This window comes from Panthera pardus, unplaced genomic scaffold, assembly GCF_024362965.1.
Source record: "Panthera pardus isolate Hobbes unplaced genomic scaffold, ASM2436296v1 HiC_scaffold_6, whole genome shotgun sequence".
Lineage (NCBI taxonomy): Eukaryota > Metazoa > Chordata > Mammalia > Carnivora > Felidae > Panthera > Panthera pardus.
The window spans coordinates 87,689,593-87,710,371 of NW_026526991.1; the positions used below are offsets into that span (position 1 = coordinate 87,689,593).

The window sequence follows — 20,779 nt, forward strand, 5'->3', positions numbered from 1 at the left end:
TAGACCCACAAACGTATGGCCAACTCATCTTTGACAAAGCAGGAAAGAACATCCAATGGAAAAAAGACAGTCTCTTTAACAAATGGTGCTGGGAGAACTGGACAGCAACATGCAGAAGGTTGAAACTAGGCCACTTTCTCACACCATTCACAAAAATAAACTCAAAATGGATAAAGGACCTGAATGTGAGACAGGAAACCATCAAAACCTTAGAGGAGAAAGCAGGAAAAGACCTCTCTGACCTCAGCCGTAGCAATCTCTTACTCGACACATTCCCAAAGGCAAGGGAATTAAAAGCAAAAGTGAATTACTGGGACCTTATGAAGATAAAAAACTTCTGCACAGCAAAGGAAACAACCAACAAAACTGAAAGGCAACCAATGGAATGGGAAAAGATATTTGCAAATGACATATCGGACAAAGGGCTAGTATCCAAAATCTATAAAGAGCTCACCAAACTCCACACCCGAAAAACAAATAACCCAGTGAAGAAATGGGCAGAAAACATGAATAGACACTTCTCTAAAGAAGACATCCGGATGGCCAACAGGCACATGAAAAGATGTTCAACGTCGCTCCTTATCAGGGAAATACAAATCAAAACCACACTCAGATTTTACCTCACGCCAGTCAGAGTGGCCAAAATGAACAAATCAGAAGACTATAGATGCTGGAGAGGATGTGGAGAAACGGGAACCCTCTTGCACTGTTGGTGGGAATGCAAATTGGTGCAGCCGCTCTGGAAAGCAGTGTGGAGGTTCCTCGGAAAATTAAAAATAGACCTACCCTATGACCCAGCAGTAGCACTGCTAGGAATTTATCCAAGGGATACAGGAGTACCGATGCATAGGGGCACTTGTACCCCAATGTTTATAGCAGCACTCTCAACAATAGCCAAATTATGGAAAGAGCCTAAATGTCCATCAACTGATGAATGGATAAAGAAATTGTGGTTTATATACACAATGGAATACTACGTGGCAATGAGAAAGAATGAAATATGGCCTTTTGTAGCAACGTGGATGGAACTGGAGATTGTGATGCTAAGTGAAATAAGCCATACAGAGAAAGACAGATACCATATGGTTTCACTCTTATGTGGATCCTGAGAAACTTAACAGAAACACATGGGGGAGGGGAAGGAAAAAAAAAAAAAAAAAGAGGTTAGAGTGGGAGAGAGCCAAAGCATAAGAGACTTAAAAACTGAGAACAAACTGAGGGTTGATGGGGGGTGGGAGGGAGGGGAGGGTGGGTGATGGGTACTGAGGAGGGCACCTTTTGGGATGAGCACTGGGTGTTGTATGGAAACCAATTTGACAATAAATTTCATATATTAAAAAAAAAATAAAAAAAATTTTAAATTATTTGAGCTTTCCTAATTCATTCTATCAAAATGAAACTGTTTAGCATAACAATTATTTAGATTTTGAATAAATGTAATTTATGCAAGTGTCTCCTTTGCCACTAATTACTAGATATGACACTCTAGAAAAATCAATTAACCTTTTCAAATTTCAGTATTTTTGGTGGTAAAGTAGGGGTATCCATGTAGTCTGTACAATTTAGGTTCTGTTGGATAAGGAGGCAGAGAAGTAATTTCACAGGTGACCAGTGGTTTAAATGCTTTTAAACCAGGGATTTTAGTTCCTGACCTGGATTCAGACTCTGAAACAATCTTGATTCAGAGACATGAAGTTCTACAGTAGCCATCTAAATAGTCTTCCTACTCCCACATTTCCCTCACCAGAGTTATTTTTCCAAGCAGCAATCTGCATGGCCCTTAAAAAATGTAAGTGAGATCATGCCATTCTGCTCAAAGCTCTCCACCAGTTTCCCATCTCATACCAAGAAGAAGCTGAAGTTGCAATTGTGTGCAACCTTACTATTCAAGGTGAAGTCTGCAGACCAACAGCATCAGCTGAATCTCAAACCCTATCGAAGAACTACTAAATCAGAATCTTTATTCTACCAAGAGCTTCAGGTGACACAAATGTCCACCAAAGTTTGAGAAACAACCCTGACAGCCTCTGCTATTCCCCCTTACATTTTCCCCTTGCTTGTCCTACTTCAGCCACACAGGCCTCCCTGCTGTTTACCCACATGCCAGATTCCCTCCTGCTGCAGGAACTTTATATTCATTATTCAATCAGCACAGAATCTTTCTTCCCCAGGTGTCTGCATGGCTCTCTTCTTCATCTCTTTCAGTCTTTCCCAAGGGTCATCATATGGGTGAGCCATCCCCTCATAACCCTACTTTAAACTGCAACCCTTCCTCCCCACAACATACTCCTTATGTGTCTTCAGCAGGTTATTTTCCTATATAGCACTTAACATTATCTGGAATACTGTATCATTATTTATTTCTTTATTATCTGTCTCCTCCTCATAAGATCCAAGAGAACAGAGATTTTTTTGTCTCTACTCTATCTGCATTACCTAGAAAAACCACCAATATATATTTTTTAAATTCATGATTCAGGTGAACTCACACACATAAAGCTAAACACAGTCTGTTCATGGTAGCCCCTCAATAATTGATATCCATTATCAGTGTTATGTTTTGCTGGAAATCAAAAGTATCTCTGCTAGGCAGAAGAGTACAGTGGTCTCTTGGAGATCAAAAATGACATTTGGACAATTGTCCAAATAATACTGTGAAAAGTTAAAAAGAAGTTATTAAAATAAGCCTTAGTAAATAGTAAACTTCATGGGTAAAAATTGTGCACATATATTTTTGTTTAATTTCATTTTGTTTTTTTCTCACTGAAGTAGCCCCATTACATGGCACAGTACCAGGCCAATGCAGACACTAAATAATAAATAAACAAATATAACTTCAAACATACAAAAAAGTAGTGTCTAATAATTTGTCTTTGACCCTTTGGCAACCTTTGATAACCCTAGCCTGGCTGCCTGGCTGGTCTTTTTCTGATTTTCTTTTACTAGAAAAAAGAAAAATCTTTTACTAGAAAATTTTACTTCTTTAACTGGAAAACTTCAAATACTAGTAAAGTCAACATTCACTTGGCATCTAAAATTTGCAATTATGTAAGAACCTAGACAGTCATGTGTGAACTCCCTCTTTTGCTTGACTGCTAAACGATTGTACTCAAATTACTAAGATCCCTGTGGAAATGCTTTGTTGCTATTTACCACTTTTGTGATCTTGAGGTTTTGGCTTTTGATTAAGTGGAAACAGAATGGTTTATATTTGTCACTAACTTGAAGTGACAAAATTATTGGGACAAATTATAGTGACAAAATTGGTTGTCTGAAGACAACCCATTACTTGTCTCTGGTTAAAACCAGGTGGCTTAATGATCTAAGAAGGTCTCATAACAATGCATAACAATAATGACACAGTTACTAGATATATGAGGAAACTTAGCAAGCATTTTACCTGTGTCATCTCATTTAATATTTGCAATATTATAAGCTAGTTATTATTTTTAATACTTATAATACCTATTTTTAATATGCATAAACTGAGGCCTGGAAAGCTTAAGTAACATGTCCAAGGTCATATAGAAAAGACCCACTGCAGAATGAGTTATGTCAAGAGTCATAGATTTATTTATCCTCTGGAACTACTTTCTAATTTTATGTTTTTAAGTAACGGAATTCTTCCCCCCACCCCCACCACCTGGCAAACTGTTGCATGGGGGTTCAGTGACTAGAACAGATAGTAGTGTCACAGCTATTGATCAAGCAGGGGTTAGGCAGAGTGAAGATCCATTTCCTCAGCCTTTTCCTTTGCTTGCTGTTTTTCCATTGACTCCAAACGGCACCTTTGTAGAACCTCAGTGATCCAAGGAAAACTTCTGCCTCATGAAAAGGAGGCTGGATAGGTGTTCAAAGAGTAGGCAGAAGTTCTGAAAACACCAATCTCTCTCCAAGTAAAAATGAAGGGGCCAGGGAAACTATCCAAATAAGTACAAGAGATCCCACTCAGAGGATTCTGTGCACTATCTTTATAGATTGACCACAGAGGTAAAGATCTGACTATATTTATATAGTAACTTGGGAATCCAAGAAAACGTTTGTACTATATCATACCTAAGTCTGTATAGCTCTAAAATGTCATGATACAATGATCTAGAGTGAACAGTATCAAAGTATTATTTGATATATAATTTTAAAAAACTACTATCTTGCTTCAAAAACTCTAGGTAGTCACTTCTCTCAGTTGGCAATAGGTAACCATGGATAAGGAAGGCAACATAGATATGCATGAAGTCAGAATACTTGTTTTAGGATTCCAGTTCTATAATTACAGGACACCTAACCTTGAAAAAGTTGACTAAGTCATGATCATTAGTCCTAAACTAAAAAGACAAACTATGCTCTTCTACTTCACAGGTAAAGGTGAAATGATATAAAGATGGTGGAAAATCTTTGGAACTACTAAAGTTGTATGCAAGTACTAACAAACTTAGTAGCAAAAGTACCAAAAGCAGCCTTCAGGGTTAAAGGATACCAACAACCTATACCTACTGAAAAAGTTCTATGAGATAGTATTTGGACACTGAATAGCTATTTAAATTGATAAAATACCCTTAGTCAATGATCTGCCAGTCAAGTGACCCAGCATATTGTCAGAAGCATTCATTCATTACCCATTTGACATCTACCACAATACACTAATTTTTTACTTATTTTGTCTCCCCAGATAAATTATTTGAATGAAGGCATATAGTGAAATTTCCCTTTAGTTTTTGCTGACATCGATACATAGCTGTATATCAATTTTTTTTACAGATTATTAAATTTTAAGCAAACTTGTAAGTATTCTGAATTTTTTCCCAGAGGATATAACAAAAATAAGGTATAAATCATCATGCTTTAAGCCATGTGTGATTTTCTTAAACAATTGTAATTATAAAAAGTGAGCAATACAGTTGGTTAAATCAAGAAAAAGATAATTGCTTTAGACTTACTGCTGCATGAAGAACTGAGGCATTGCAATGAGCAGTGTTCCAACTCCCATGATTAGGCACCCTGTTCCGATTATTTTTGGCCTGTGAAGTTTGGCTCCAAAGTAGCTAACAAATGTTATAACTAAGAGATTCCCTTCAGATAAAGAATAAAATGTGCATCAGTTAGATAAATTAGAAAAAGTCATCAGCATATTAAATGCATGAATGTCTATAGCGGTTCTGGCAATTCTTTGTTTTGACTAAACTGTCTCCCCACCATCCTTCCCATCCTTTTTCTCTTCTCTTTAATCTGAGATGACTGTTGAAATTGTCTCCATGCTCATTACTTCAATTATTTCATCCATTTATCAAAATACTTTAATTATCAACACAACTACCTCATTGTCATCTACCCTGATTATTTGTCCTTTTAAAAGTGTTTTAACAGTAAATCAAATTGTAGAAGAGTTCCTTTAGGTGTCCTCTTAAGTTTTCCTCAATGATTTTGAAGTGAACCTTATTACTGTTTTTTCATTCATCAATATTTTTTATTAAAACTTGTCAGTTTCCCATTTGCTCTTAAAACATACATTACAAATTCTTGCTTCAGCAGATATTCCTTCTAAAAAAAGTATGATAAACACAACTGTACCTCACTTTATGAAATCAAATTATGAAATTCATATTAGTACAAAAAAGAATTTTTCTGCAAGTAGAAGTCATGCTTTTTGAAAATGTCTCTAGAGAAGCATATGATAAATTACTTTTAGTTGATGATGGTGATGAGTGATTAAATATGCTTTAGGGAAAACATCCTCATATTTTGCTGTACACAAAAACGCTGAAAGGTGGTGGTGACAGTAACAGAAACCTTAAAAATGCAGTATCTTGGAAGCTCCCAACAGATTCTGATTCTATGGATCTAGGGGTAGGTCAAGAAATCTGCATTTTTAAAACTAGCTCATATGTGCTGATGGAGATGGTTCCTGAAATACGGTTTGATAAACATTGTTTAGAATCTTAGATTTCAAAAAGCTTAAAGTTTCAGTCCTTTGCATTTGGAATAGTCTTTAAACTCTTCAGTGCTAGATAGAATAAGAACTTAGCAATTCCCCAGCAATTGATTGTGATGGCTGATGGATAGTGCTGCTTTGAAGCTTTCTTGGATGTTTCCAATTTTCGAGTAAGATTGTGTTTGCTTACATCTGTAAGCAATCATCTAATTTACTACTGTTTGTTCACATTGCCAGCTTTAGTCAAGTGCAAAAAGAGTAGCAATTTTTATAGACTTGAGGACAATAATGACAGTGAGAAAATTAGCTTGCACAGTGGCTCTAGGTTTTATGGCTTCAGAAAGAATTAAACTTGTTTTAATTTTCACAGGGGAAAAAATATTGAGTATGAGATTTCTCATTCGGTATTTAAGAATTTAGTAGAAGAAACTTTGTATCATATTACATTGATAATTATGTCTATACTTTTGTTAATGTGTCACAGTGAATAAGCCAAAGTAAAAGCTGACCTTCAGTTATACGTAATGTATCCCTGCAACCAACATTACCTATTCTCCCCAACTCCCACACCACCAACACTTCACAATAAAGAACCCATGTTTACAGACTGTTTCTGTGTTACATTAGTGAGTATGCCAAAGACTACATAATACCATTTTAGCATCTATGATATCTATAGTGTTTTTGCTTTCTTTACTTTGTGTCCCTCTGAGTTCTCAGAAGATACACATAGAAAATAAATGGCAATAAGTAATCTCTAAAAAACTAAATTGGATATCAAAATTCTTTCACATTTACTATCACTAGCTTTTGAAAAAGACAACAGATCCAGAGTGTTTTAAAATGGTTTTACCAAGCTTTTAAGGAACAGATTCTCCCCACCTTCTCTTTCTTCCTTTCTCTCAACACACACACACACACACACACACACACACACACACACACACACACACACACACACACACAAAGTACTTAGATAACAGAAAAGAAAGCCATCCAACTCATAAGACTTATATACCCTTGAAACCAAAACTAGACAAGGACAATGAAAGAAAAGACCAAATGCAATTTGTTCCAGAAGTGCAAGGGTACCATCAAATAAGATAAAAAAATATATATGTTAATTTAATCATTGTATTAAATTAAAGAAGGAGAAAAATTCCATGGTTATCCCAACAGATGTAGTAAATGCATCCAATATAGTTAACCACTCATTTATGATAAGAAAAATATTTGAGCATATTAACTTTTAAAGTATATCTACCAGGCACACCTGGGTAGCTAAGTCGCTTAAGTGTTCACCTCTTGATTTTAGCTCAGGTCATGATCTCATGGTTTGCGAGATCAAGCCCCATGTAGGGCTCTGCACTGACAGTGTGGAGTCTGCTTGGAATTCTCTCTCTTTGTCCCTCCTTCACTCATGCTAATTGATTAAACATTTTTTTTTAAATAAAGTGTATCTACCATATTACACTGCACACATATTACTTAATGGTGAATTTATAAAAGCCTTTTCATTAAGGTCACATATGAGAAAAGAATGCCCATTGTCACTGCTTCTATTTAAGATAGTACTGAAGCCAAGGAAATAAGGCAAAAACAAACAACAGATATAAGAATTGGAAAGAATAATATAAAACTGACTTCTGTCTCAGACAATATGATTGTCCATTCAGAAAACTCTACTATAGACATCTATAGACAATTAAAATGACACACATTTATACTATAAAGAATCCTGGGGCACCTGGGTCGTTAAGTTGGTTAAAGTGTCTGACTCTTGGTTTCAGCTCAGGTTATGATCTCATAGTTGGTGAGTCGGTGCTGCTAAGCATAGAACCTGCTTGGGATTCTCTCTCTCCCTCTCTCTCTCTCCCCTTTCACTGGTTGCTCTCTTTCAAAATAAATAAATAAACTTAAAAAAAAGGAAAAAAAAGAAAATCCTAAAGACTGCATAAAACAACTACTAGAAATAATAAATAAATGCAGTAAAGTAACAGGAAACAAAATAAATAACCAGAAATTGGTAGCATTTCTATACAATAATGACAAAAGAGAAGAAAAGAGAAATTTTAAAAACAACACCCTTTACAACTGGACTAAAAAGAATAAAATATGTAAGAATAAACTTAACCAAAGAGGTAAAAGAAGTATACTTCAAAAACCATAAAACACTGATGAAAGAAACTGAAGATGACAAGGATACCTGGGTGGCTCAATAGATTAAGTATCTGACCTTAGTTTTGGCTCAGGTCATGATCTGATGGTTCATGAGTTCAAGCCCCAAGCCGGGCTCTGTGCTGACAATTGCAGAGCCTGCTTGGGATTGTGTGTCTCCCTCTCTCTCTGTCTCTCCCCCACTTGTGGGCACGCTCTCTCTCAAAATAAACAAACATTTAAAACTGCTTTAAAAAAAAACAAATTGAAGATGACAAAAACAAATGGAAAGATATTCCATGCTCATAGATGGGAAGAATTAATATCATTAAAATATTCATATTACCCAAAGCAATCTACAAACTCAATGCAATCCTTGTCAAAATACCAACACCATTTTTCACAAAACAAGAGAAAATAATACTAAAATTTGTATGGAGACACAGAAGACTAGTGATCTTGAGAAAGAAGTACAAAACTGGATGTATCACAAAGTAGATTTCAAGATAACTACAAAACTGTAGCAATCAAAACAGCATGGTATTGGCACAAAAAATAGACACAGAGATCAAAAGAACAGAATAGACACCCCAGAAATAAACACAATTAAATGGTCAATTAATTCACAACAAATGTAGCAGAAATATATAATGGAGAAGACAGTCTCTTCTATAAATGGTGTTGGAAAAACTGGACAGCCATATGTAAAAGAATGGAAGTGAACCACTTTTTAATACCATACATCCAAATAAACTCAAAATGGATTAAAGACCTAAATTTGAGATCTGAAACAATAAAAGTCCTAGAAGAGAACACAGGTAGTAATTTCTCTGACATTGGCTGTAGCAAGATTTTTCTAGATCTGTCTCCTCATGTAAAGGAAACAAAAACTAAAATAAACTATTGGAACTATATAAAAATAAAAAGTATTTACACAGGAAAGGGAACCATCAACAAAACAAAAGATAACCTGCTGAAGGGGAGAAAATATTTGCAAATGATATATCTGACAAGGGTTAATATCCAAAATAAAGAATTTATATAACTCAACACCAAAAAAAATCTGATTAAAATATGGGCAGAGGACCTGAATAGACATTTTTCCAAAGAAGACACACAGATGGCCAACAGACACATGAAAAGATACTCAACATCAGTAATCATCAGGGAAATGTAAATCAAAACCACAATGAGATATCCCCTTAGACCAGTTAGAATGGTAACTATCAAAATGACAAAAAATAACAAGTATTGGCAAGGATGTGGAGAAAAAGAAAACCTCATGCACTGTTGGTGGGAAGGAAAATTGGTACAGCCATGGTGGAAAATAGTATGGGGGTTCCTCAAAAAATTAAAAACAAAAATATCACAAGAATAATTTTACTGTTGTGTATTTATCCAAAGAAAATGAAAACCCTGATTAAAAAAGATGTATGCACCCTTATGTTTATTGTAGCAGTATTTACAATATCCAAGATATGGAAGCAACCCAGATGTCCATTCATAAATGAATGGATAAAGGAGGTGTGCACGTACACACACACACACACACACACACACACACACACACACACACACAGGAATATTATGCAGTCATATAAAGGACAAGACTGTGCCATTTAGGACAATATGGAGGGACCTAGTAGGTATAATGGTAAGTGAAATAAGTCAGACTGAGAAAGAAAAATACCATATGATTCTACTCATAAGTGAAATCTTAAAAAAATGAACAAAAAGCAGAATCAGACCTTTAAATACAAACTGATGGTTGCCAGAGGGGAAGGATGGTTGGGCAACATGGATGAAGGGAAGAGGGAGACACAGTCTTCTTGTTATGCAATGAGTAAGTCATGGGAATAAAAGGCACAGCCCAAGGAATACAGTCAATAATACTGCAGTAGTGATATAATGGAAGAGATGGTAGCCAGACTTGTGGTGAACACAACATTAAGTATAAACATGCCAAATCACTAAGTTGTACACCTGAAATTAAGGTACTATTGTGTGTCAACTATAAATTTTTTTAAAAAAAATAACATAAATTCAACAAGGTTTCTGCATAAATATTATATTAGATGTTAACATTGTTCTAATATTCCAGGAATTGCTAAATAGAAAATGTAACAGAAGACTATTGTTGTAAAAGCAATGATTAGAGGGAACTTTAGAACACTGAATGCATATATTAGAAAAGAAGAAAAATTTAAAACCAGTAATCTAAGTTTCCACCTAGAAAATTAGAAAAAGAGCCAATTAAATCCAAATGAGGCAGAAGAAAAGACATAATAAAAATTACAGCAGAAATAAATGAAATTGAGCACAGAAACTCAGAAGAAAAAATCAACAAAACCAAAAGATGATTCTTTGAAAAGATCAGTGAAATCAATAAGCCTCATGGGGCTCCTGGGTGGCTCAGTTGTTTGGGTGTCCAACTTCAGTTTGGGCCATGATCTTGCAGTTTGTGAGTTTGAACCCCATGTTGGGCTCTGTGCTGACAGCTCAGAGCCTGCTTGGGATTTTGTGTCTCCCTCTCTCTCTCTGCCCCTCCCCACTTGTGCTCACTCATGCACTCTCTCTCTCTCTCTCTCAAAAAAAATAATAAACATTAAAAAATTTTTAATAAAATGTATTTTTTAAATAAAAATATAAACCTATAGCCATGCTCACCAAGAAGAAAAGAGAGAAGATTCTAATTACTAATACCAGAAATGAAAAGGAAGACACTACTACAAACTTCATGGACATTAAATAATAAAGGAGGGGTGCCTGGGTGGCTCAGTGGGTTAGCTTCCGACTTCAGCTCAGGTCATGATCTCAGGTTCGTAAGTTTGAGGCCCACAAAGGGGTCTGTGGTGACAGTTTGGAGCCTGAAACCTGCTTTGGATTCTGTGTCTCCCTCTCTCTCTGTCCCTCTACTGTTCACACTCTGTCTCTTTCAAAAAATAATGAACTTAAAAAAATTTTTTTTAAAGATAGTAAAAGAGTATTATGAACATTTCTATGCCTACAAATTTGATAACCTAAATAAAATAGACCTATTTCTTGAAGGACACAATCTGCCAAATTTCCCTAAGAAGAAATAGATAATATAAACAGGCCCGTATCTATTAAAGAAATTGAACCAATAATTTATGACCCTCTAAAACAGAAAGCACAGACTCCAAAAGATTCACTAGTGGATTTTACCCAGCACGTAATGAATAAAGTATACCAATTTTCTATAATCTCTTTCAAAAGATATAAGCAGAGGGGAAATTTCCTAAGTCATTTCCAGGAGGCCAACATTGCCCTAATACTAATATTTCTCATGAACACAGGTAGAAAATTCCTCAACAAAATATTAGCAAATATTAGCAAATCACATCCAACAATATACAGAATTATATACCATGACCAAGTGGGATTTTTCGCAGGTATGTAAGGCTAGTTAAACATTAGAAATTATATTAATATAATCTATCACATCAAAAGGCTAAAGAAGAAAAATCACATGCTCGTATCAGTAGATGCAGAAAAGCACTTGACCAAAATCCAACAACCATTCGTGATAAAAATTCAATAAACATGGAAGAGACACAAACTTCCTCAATTTGACAAAGAATATCTACAAAAATATATAGCTAACATCATACTTAATGATGAAAAACTCAAAGCTTCCCACTAAGATCAGGTACAAAGCAAGAATGTCCCATCTCACTATTACTTTTCATTACTGTATTGGAGTCCTACTTAATACAACAGGACAAGGAAAAGAAGCAAGGGTACACAGACTTGGAAGGAAAAAATAAAAGTGTTTTCATTCCCAGAAGATATGATCATCTATGTACAAAATCCAAAAGAACTGACAAAGGAACTTCTGAAAGTAACAAATGATTATAGCAGGATTGCAAGCTACAAGGTTAATACACAAAAGTCAACTGCTTTTCTACATGCCAGCAATGAACAAATGAACTTGAAAAACCATTTACCTTATCATCCCCAAAATGAAATGTTTAGGTATAAATCTTAAAACATGTACGAGATATATGTGAGAAAAACTAAAAAACTCTGATGAAAGAAATCAAAGAACTAAGAAAACAGAGGCATTCCACGTTCATGGATAGGAAGACTTGGTATTATCAAGATGCCAGTTCTACTCAACTTGATCTATTGATTCAATCTCAGTCAAAATCCCAGGAAATTATTTTGTGGATACTGACAAACTGACTTCTAAACTGACAACCTGGAGAGGCAAAAGACCCAGAATAGCCAACACAATATTGAAAAAGAACAAAGTTAAAGGATTGACACTACCAAACTTCAATATATAGTATAGAGCCACATTAAACAAGACAGTGTAACAGTGGTGAACGGATAGACAAATAGATGGTGGAACAGAATACATAGACCAGAAACAGACCTACATAAATGTAGTTAACTGATCCTTAACAAAGGAGCAAATGTAGTATGAGAGAGCAAGAATAATCCTTCCAACAAATGGTGCTGGAACAACTGGACATCCACATGCAATTAAATGAATTTAGACACAAATCTTATACTCTTCATAAAAATAAAGTCTAAATATATGACAGACCTAAATGTAAAATGCAAAACTATAAAACTTCTAGAAGATAACTTAGGAGAAAAGCTAGATGACCTTAGGTTTAGTGATGACTTTTTAGATACAACATCAAAAGCACAATCTGTGACAAAAAAAATGGATAAGCTGGCCTTCATCAAAATTAAAAGTTTCTGCTCTGTGACAGATAATGAAAAGAGGATAAAAGGACAAGCCACAGACTGACAGAAGACATTTGCAAAAGTCATATCAGATAAAGGACTGTTATCAAAAATATTCAAAGAACACTTAAAACTCAATAATAAAGCACAAACAGTGAGATTAAAAAATGGGCCAAATAACAGGTCACCAAAAAAGATTTACAGATAGCAAATAAACACATGAAAAGAACTTGAACGTCATATAAGAGAACTGCAAATTGAGGTGCCAATGATATAACACTATGCACTTATTAGAATGGCCAAAATCCAAAGTATAAAATGCTGGTGAGGGCATGGAGCAAAAGGAGCTCTTGTTCATTGCTGGTGAGAATGCAAAATGGCACAGAAGCTTTGGAAAACAATTGACAGTTTCTTACAATACTAAACATATTTTCCCCCATATGATCCAGCAGTTATGCTCTTTGGTATTTACCCAAAGAAGGTGAAAACATGTGCACACAAAAACCTGCCCAGGGATGTTTATAGCAGCATTATTCATAGTTGCCAATGCTTTGAAACAATCAAGATGTCCTTCAGTGGATGAATGGATAAATAAACTAAAGCCTATCCAGAAAATGGATTATTATCCAGCACTAAAAAGAAATGAGCTATCCAGCTATGAAAATACTTGGTGGAACCCCAAATGCATATTACTAAGTGAAAGAAGCCAATTTGAAAAGGCTACATACTATATGACTCCAACTATATGACAATCTGGAAAAGGCAAAACTATGGAGACAGTAAAATGATCAGTGGTTGCCAGAGGGTAGGGGAACATGATGAAAGAACAGGTAGAGCACAGGGATCTTTAGGGCAGGGAAAGTAGTTTGCATGGATATCTAGCATTTTATATATATATACACACACACACACACATATATATATATATATATGTGTGTGTGTGTGTGTATATATATATATATATATATATGTGTGTGTGTGTATATATATACACACACACACACATATATACACATATATATATATACACACACATATACATATATACACACACACATATATATATATATATATAGATAGATATAGATATATATAATGCTATATCTAGCATTATACATATATATATATATATATTTTTTTCAATCCCTTAGAATATACAACACAAAGAGTGAACCTTAATATGAACTATGGTCTCTGAACGATAATGTTATGGTAGGTCCATCAGTTGTAACATATATACCACTCTGGTGGGGGATGTCTTCATGGAGGAGGCTTTGTATAGGTAGGAGTAGGGTATATATGAGAAATCTCTGTACCTGCCACTTAATTTTGCTGTGAATCCAAAACTACTCTAAAAAACAAAGTTTTTATAATGTCTACATGAAGTTGATTAAATACTAAAATATGAAAAGCAAAACTTTTAAATATTTATAAGAATATATGGGAAAACTTTTGAAAGAAAGAGTATCTGGAAATATTAGGAAGTGATAATATAGAAAACATTTTATTTTCTTGGCAACTCTGCTATTGCTGGAGAAAGACTTTGGTTTGAAAAAATACATTATTTGGGAAAAAACTGAGTGCCTGGTGTGTGGACATTAGATAATAATGCCAACTGATGTCAAAGGATAAATGAGATTGTTCTGCAAAAAAGAAGAAATGGGAGCTAGAGACAATGGTGATAGTGCATCCAGAATCCTGGAAGGAAGGAATGTGGAGAGAGGCAAGAGGAATAAATTAGGATTATGGTCAGGAAACCCACTTTTCTGAAAAACTGTGGATTGCAAACAACTGGAGAAAACCTAGTGATGTTTTGGAATAAAGGTTTGCAATGGAAGTGAGAGGATTTCAAAGCATTTTACTGTATCTAATTCAATAAACAGCTTCTATCCTTAGAATAGTCTGAAAGAATTAATATCAATTTATTCTCAGGGTCCTTTGTCACTTCCTGTGAAACGTTAGTAGTCTGTATCAAATATAGGCTCTCTCAAGTTGCATTAGGACCTGGGGACTTAAGAAAAAGTTTGGACCATATTCTAAGTCTCTTCAGCTCTAAAATGTTTTTATACTATAATCTAGAGTGAGCAAGAAGTACCACTTGATATATAATTTTCTATCTGTTCATTCCTTCTTCTTTTTGTGTGATTTGTTCTTTCAATTAGAACTAGTTGCCTCTTTATACTCATTTCTTCCTGTGATTATGTGTGTCATCCTTATCTTGACTCTCCATGGCCCTTCATTCAGTTTAGGGCTATAGACAGGACAGGCATCTACATCAACTATCTAGGTCTATCTACAGAATTTACTCAAGGGAGTGATATGATCAGATGTTTCAAACACTTGCTACAGAAAGTATGGCCCATTGAATAACAGCTTCATGTGATATGGGAGCCTGTTAGAAAGGCAGAGTCTTATTCCAATTTCTACAGACTCAGCATCAGCATTTTCACCAGGTTGCCCAGTTATTCGGATGTACATTAACATTTGATTAGTACTGACCTAAGCATTCCCATTTTTTTGGTAGGATGATGAAAGAAGGATTTGGGAAGAAAACCCTGAAGGTAAAAGGTTACCTTTTCATTCTTTTAATTAGTTTTGTGATATTCAGAGTAAGAACAGAAATATACAGGATGAACTAAAAAAGTCATTGTTGAAGAGTTGAAAAATATTTCCTCACATTTCTATAAGTTCACATGAGCTGAAACTGGAGCCATTAGAGCTTTTACTACATAAAGTATATATCTGAGTCCTAAGGTAGTAAGGACCCTAATTCTTTATTTTAACAAAGAATTACAGCCTTGTACCTTATCAATTCAGGAAGCTCTAGGTGGAATTATACTCTTTAAAGTACTTCCAACACAGTGACTAAAATCATTTGGTCTTTTCAAGTGCCAAGAGGAAGTCGATAGTCAAATGCTACCCAAAGACACATGAGAGTAGAAGTTTTCTTGCCTGCTTTGCTCTACTGTTCTCGTTAATAGGATTTTTTTCTAGGTCACTGGGCAGAAAACTTCTTTTATGGTTTCACTTCTTAAATCATTACAATAAAGATTTGTACAACCCATGTGAATTCTTCCAAATTTTGAATCACAGGGCTTTCAGGATATAGAACTCTTCTGTAAAGACAGTTCCTGAATATTTTTAACTCAAAATCCCAATAGCATCTCACCCTCTCCTCTAGGAAAGTCTCTCACTCTGATTGGAAACTGAATTGTGTGTCATATAATAGTGAACACCTGGCCTCCACTGTAACAGGTCCTAGTAAATTCTGTCTAAACATGAATTTATAGAGAGAGTCTGATCCTAGCAACAACAGAATGCAGTGAGGATGTCATTTAGTAACGCCTAGAAGACCTTGTACTTAAAAGTAAAGCCATGTATCTGCAATACCTACCAATTTCAAAACTACCATCAATAACTCCCACCAGTGAAGAGGGGATATCAAACCTTCTCTCTATCTGAGTGATGGTGCTCTTCAGATAGCCTTCTGCCAATGCTTTGGCAAAGTAAACGAAAGACAAGGCACCCAAAAATACCTGGAAAATATGACAAGTCACACTTAGTCTGACTCTAGCTTGACATACATGTGGAAACTTACTAAACAAACAGACAAACAAGAATGCAAACCAAGAACAATCTAACAAGCTTGTTATCACTGAAGATTTCTCTCAAGGATGGGTACAGGCTTTCTTCAGCCTCAAGCTCATGCAGATTCCTAAAAATACAAATTCTGAAATATATTTCATTCAGAATTTATACTGAATTCTGCTTTTTCCCTTACTTTCCACCCCTTCCCCTCAAGAATACTTGAAGGAGTCTTGGCTTTGGAAAAAAGATCCACTGTATGGTGAAGCAAAGAGTGGAAGGAACCATACATAGGTAAGAAAATAAAACAAGGATATAAATCAAACACTTAACATCTTATCAAGTCTAGTACTCATGACTGTTTCACAGTCATAGCAGGAACATAGCAGACCAAAAAAAGTACAACTACTATCCTTGTGCTTGAGTTCATATTCAAGTTAAATTCATTCTCAAATGAATGTTTTTTTAATAGCTGGCTTATGTATTTTGCCAGACCTGAGTCTGTGATGGAATATCCATAGAATAGATGAGCATTTGTATGAAAACACACACATGTATTTGCTAAGTGAATGTTTGGTACAAAGAAAGAACAGGAACTTGGGAGTCACACTGAGCACCATTTAAAAAGCAACGCTAGGGGTGCCTGGGTGGCTCAGTCGGTTAAGCGGCTGACTTCAGCTCAGGTCATGATCTCTCAGTCCATGAGTTCGAGCCCCACGTCGGGCTCTGTGCTGACAGCTCAGAGCCTGGAGCCTGTTTCAGATTCTGTGTCTCCCTCTCTCTGACCCTCCCCTGTTCATGCTCTGTCTCTCCCTGTCTCAAAAATAAATAAAACGTTAAAAAAATTAAAAAAAAAAAAAAGCAATGCTACCCCTTACTGTGCAGCAAGGAAAGTTCAAAATTTTCATTTACAAAATAGGAATAGATGGACATTTCATAGATTAAATGCTATCACTGTACTTAGCATAATATCTGGTACATGGTAGAAATTGAATAAACATTAGTTTCTTCTCTCTCATTTCAGTTTAGGAGGGGCATTCAAATGGGGCCTGAAAGTAATATGCAGTAACAACGTACATGGTAGAGAGAGACTGCTTTCACTGCCTGATAAAGTGTGGTTTCAATAAGTTGCATCTAAGATCGCTTTTTAAAAAGGAAAAAAAAATTCTTGCTTCTAACTACATATGGAAAATATGTAATTGCTAGAAACATGAATTATAAAATTGTGTAGCGAACATCTGGATGGAGAGTCAAAAACATGGACTCCACCAAATAATTCCCCCCAACACCCCCCCCCCCCCCCCCGCCTAATTCTTTGTTACTCTTTAGTTCACTACATAGGGTTATTTGTTGTTTACTGTTGAACTGCTTGTTACCTTCAGTTCACCACAGCACTGCTGTTTCTCCTTTGAGGAAGAATATTCTGTTGTTAAGGAAGGTCGCCCGACAGGTTGCATTGAACTTTTGCAGAATAACTGGATATTTTCTTTGGATGAAGTGTCCATTATGAAAATATTCCTTGACTCTGATCCTGTCAAGGTTGCTTCTGACAGTAAAAAAACAAAACAAAACAAAAATTCAAATCCACTGTTTATTAAATAATGTTTTTATTTCACAGATCACAATTCTGGAGACATAGTTTGATATAAGCTACCTTATTTTACCACAGTAAGTTGGCAAAATTTTTCAATTAAAATTGACCAGTATATTTGATTAACTAATCCAGCTATCAGGGCTCTGTAGCCAACATTCTTTCTCAATCCCTCCAGCTTAAGCCTCATTATGGCAAAGAATAAATTTAAATGTTGTCTTTGGAATAAATAACGAGGCAGAATTTTGCAAACTTTGTGGTCTTGCCAGCTTAAACTAGAAGCAAGCAGGAAAGGAAGAGGAATTCAACCATTTGAATATTGATTCATTAAAATTAAGTCATTAAAGCCTTTTAATCTATCTTAATAGAATGGGTAGAAAAGATTGATGCCCCTTATAGGTCCCTGTAGCACACTGTTATTCCTATAGGTCTGCAGCATCCAAAGTAAGGTTTAAAATATGGCAAAAAAGAGAAGAGGACCAATTTATGTATCATTTTAGTTTGACACACAAGGAAGCAGCATGATTTGTGCCTCAGGCTTACATTTAATTCAGGCAAAAGTTACTTTAGTGCCTTAAAAAAAGATGGCCTCCCTTCCTATGTTTAATTTTCCATCCTCCTGTCCTTACCAAGCCCTGGACAGTTTCACATGCTCTGAACCTATTTTCTCCTATTCATATCTGTATTTACTTTTTTAGGATTCTGCATGGCTTAATACCTGCCTGAAAAAATAAATTAAGTGAAGAGATTGAAAAAACAAAATAACTTCTGGATCACCCTAATGATGCATTTGTATGTTAATAGAAATCTTGCATATTCTCATAAAACTAATTAAAGGAATAACATTAGGAGTAAAATTTAATGTACTTAGAAATTTAGGCTTATTCTGCCTATGAATATATTACCTTGACTTTATGTAATACTTATTCTGTGTTTCCTAAACCTCATCCTTCACAGTTTGAATTCATAGATAATTTCTCAAAACTGAAAAATCAAGAATTTATTTTGAAATATGGAATTAAATATCAAAAGTAAGACCTGAACAATTAAAACTGGAGGGGATTCCTCTAGGGAGTGAGATATGAGTTGAGAAGGGTAAAGCAAGGGCCTGTTTCTTTCTTTCTTTTTTTTTTTAGTATTAGATTTTTAGATTATTTGATTTTTAGATTATTTGATATGTAAATTTAACTTTTAAGAAATGGGCAAGGAAAATTGAAACAGAAAAAAGTTAAAAACCAAAGAACTAAACAAAGAGCAGATAATACTAAGCAAGATCAAAAGACAAAGACCCATTGGGGTGCCTGGGTGGCTCAGTGGTTAAGCTAAGCATCCCACTTCAGCTCAGGTCATGATATGGCAGTTCTTGAATTCGAGCCCCATGTTGGGCTCTGTGTTGACAGCTCAGAGCCTGGAGCCTGCTTCAGATTCTGTGTCTCCCTGTCTCTCTGCCCCTCCCCTGCTCATGCTCTCTCTCTCAAAAATAAATAAAGATTAAAAAAAAAAGACAAAGACCCAAGAATACAATATCAGTGAGCTCTATACATAGATGTTTATAAGTATAAAACATAGAAATTATGCACAATATATAGAAATAACTTCAAAGTCTTGACCAAATAGATACCTTTCTGGCAAATATTAATTACCTGTACTGATACAGCCGAGAAAAGAAAAATAGCCAAGGGAACCATTAACAAAAATACCCTGAAACTATCCTCTAAGCAAAAATACTAAGGACAGATCCCTTAAACAAAAATATTAAGGAGTACTTTAGTAAGGGATACCCTTCAAAGAGAAAATATTAGGTAATTAAAACATGATAAAAATCTCTATTCATTTAAAAATGTCAGAGTTATATTGAGCAAAATCTCATTTAGATAGCACAAGGAAAAAAAAAACACTTCAGGTGAAACTTAGAGATGCTAAAATTTTAAATAAAATACTAGTAAATCCAAATTAATTTATATTCTGTAATTAGGATCTAGTTTACAAATGTAACAATTCATATTAGGAATTTTATTTACCAAATCATTACATTAATGAATGTATACATTTATAATGTTACGTGTTATAATGAATATCAAAACATCACATTGTACATCATAAATTTAGACAATTTTTGTCAGTCACATCTCAAGAAAGCTGAAAAAAATAAAAATAAAAAAATAATAAAGTTTCAGTAGATGCCAAACACCAGGTGATAAAATTTAACATCCATTTCTGATTTAAAAAAAAAAAACACAACTTCTAAGAAACTAAGGACATAGAGATTCTTCTTTACCATGTTCTGATACCCAAGGCCAACTTCTTATGTCCACTGAGTCACTGAAACTAGTTTTCCAGAACAATGTTTTGTCAGAACAATGAAAAAGGAGTCTGAGAAACATTGGGTTATGCAATGTTGCATAGGTTTCTCTGCTAAAAGACTACTGAGTACCTGTACCTTCATTAAACTGCTGGAGACACACTGCCAATAATAATAATAATAATAATAATAATAATAATAATAATAATAATAAGTCAAAACATCTAAATGACCTAAATGTCTAACAAATTATGGTCTATTTATGCAAGGAAATCTTTTGAAGCCTTTAGAAATTAGTGTAAAGAAGAAAATACAGCTATATAGAATATTTTTATTATAGAGCTGATTTTAAAACTTCATGGTATAAAACAATATACATAATACGCTATTTTACAACAGAAGCATACATTTTCACATGTGTATATCCATAGAAACGAAGTTTCAGAAAGTCTAGATATAAAGAAAAAGTTAACACATTATTTCTGGTTGGTGACAC

The 20,779-nt window shown here is 34.8% G+C and overlaps 1 protein-coding gene across 5 annotated transcripts in view; it reads right to left on the reverse strand.

Moving 5' to 3' along the window:
- Positions 1 to 20,779, reverse strand: part of SLCO1C1 (solute carrier organic anion transporter family member 1C1) — a 74,706-nt gene that overhangs the window by 47,365 nt on the left and 6,562 nt on the right. For all 5 annotated transcript variants that reach the window (XM_019452143.2, XM_019452145.2, XM_019452144.2 and 2 more), the window contains 3 exons: positions 17,767 to 17,936; positions 16,200 to 16,341; positions 4,938 to 5,070 (listed from right to left, as the gene is read on the reverse strand). In XM_019452143.2, the coding sequence (XP_019307688.1) occupies positions 4,938 to 5,070; positions 16,200 to 16,341; positions 17,767 to 17,895 (404 nt within the window). In that variant the 5' untranslated portion in view covers positions 17,896 to 17,936. The remainder of the gene's footprint in view (positions 1 to 4,937; positions 5,071 to 16,199; positions 16,342 to 17,766; positions 17,937 to 20,779) is intronic.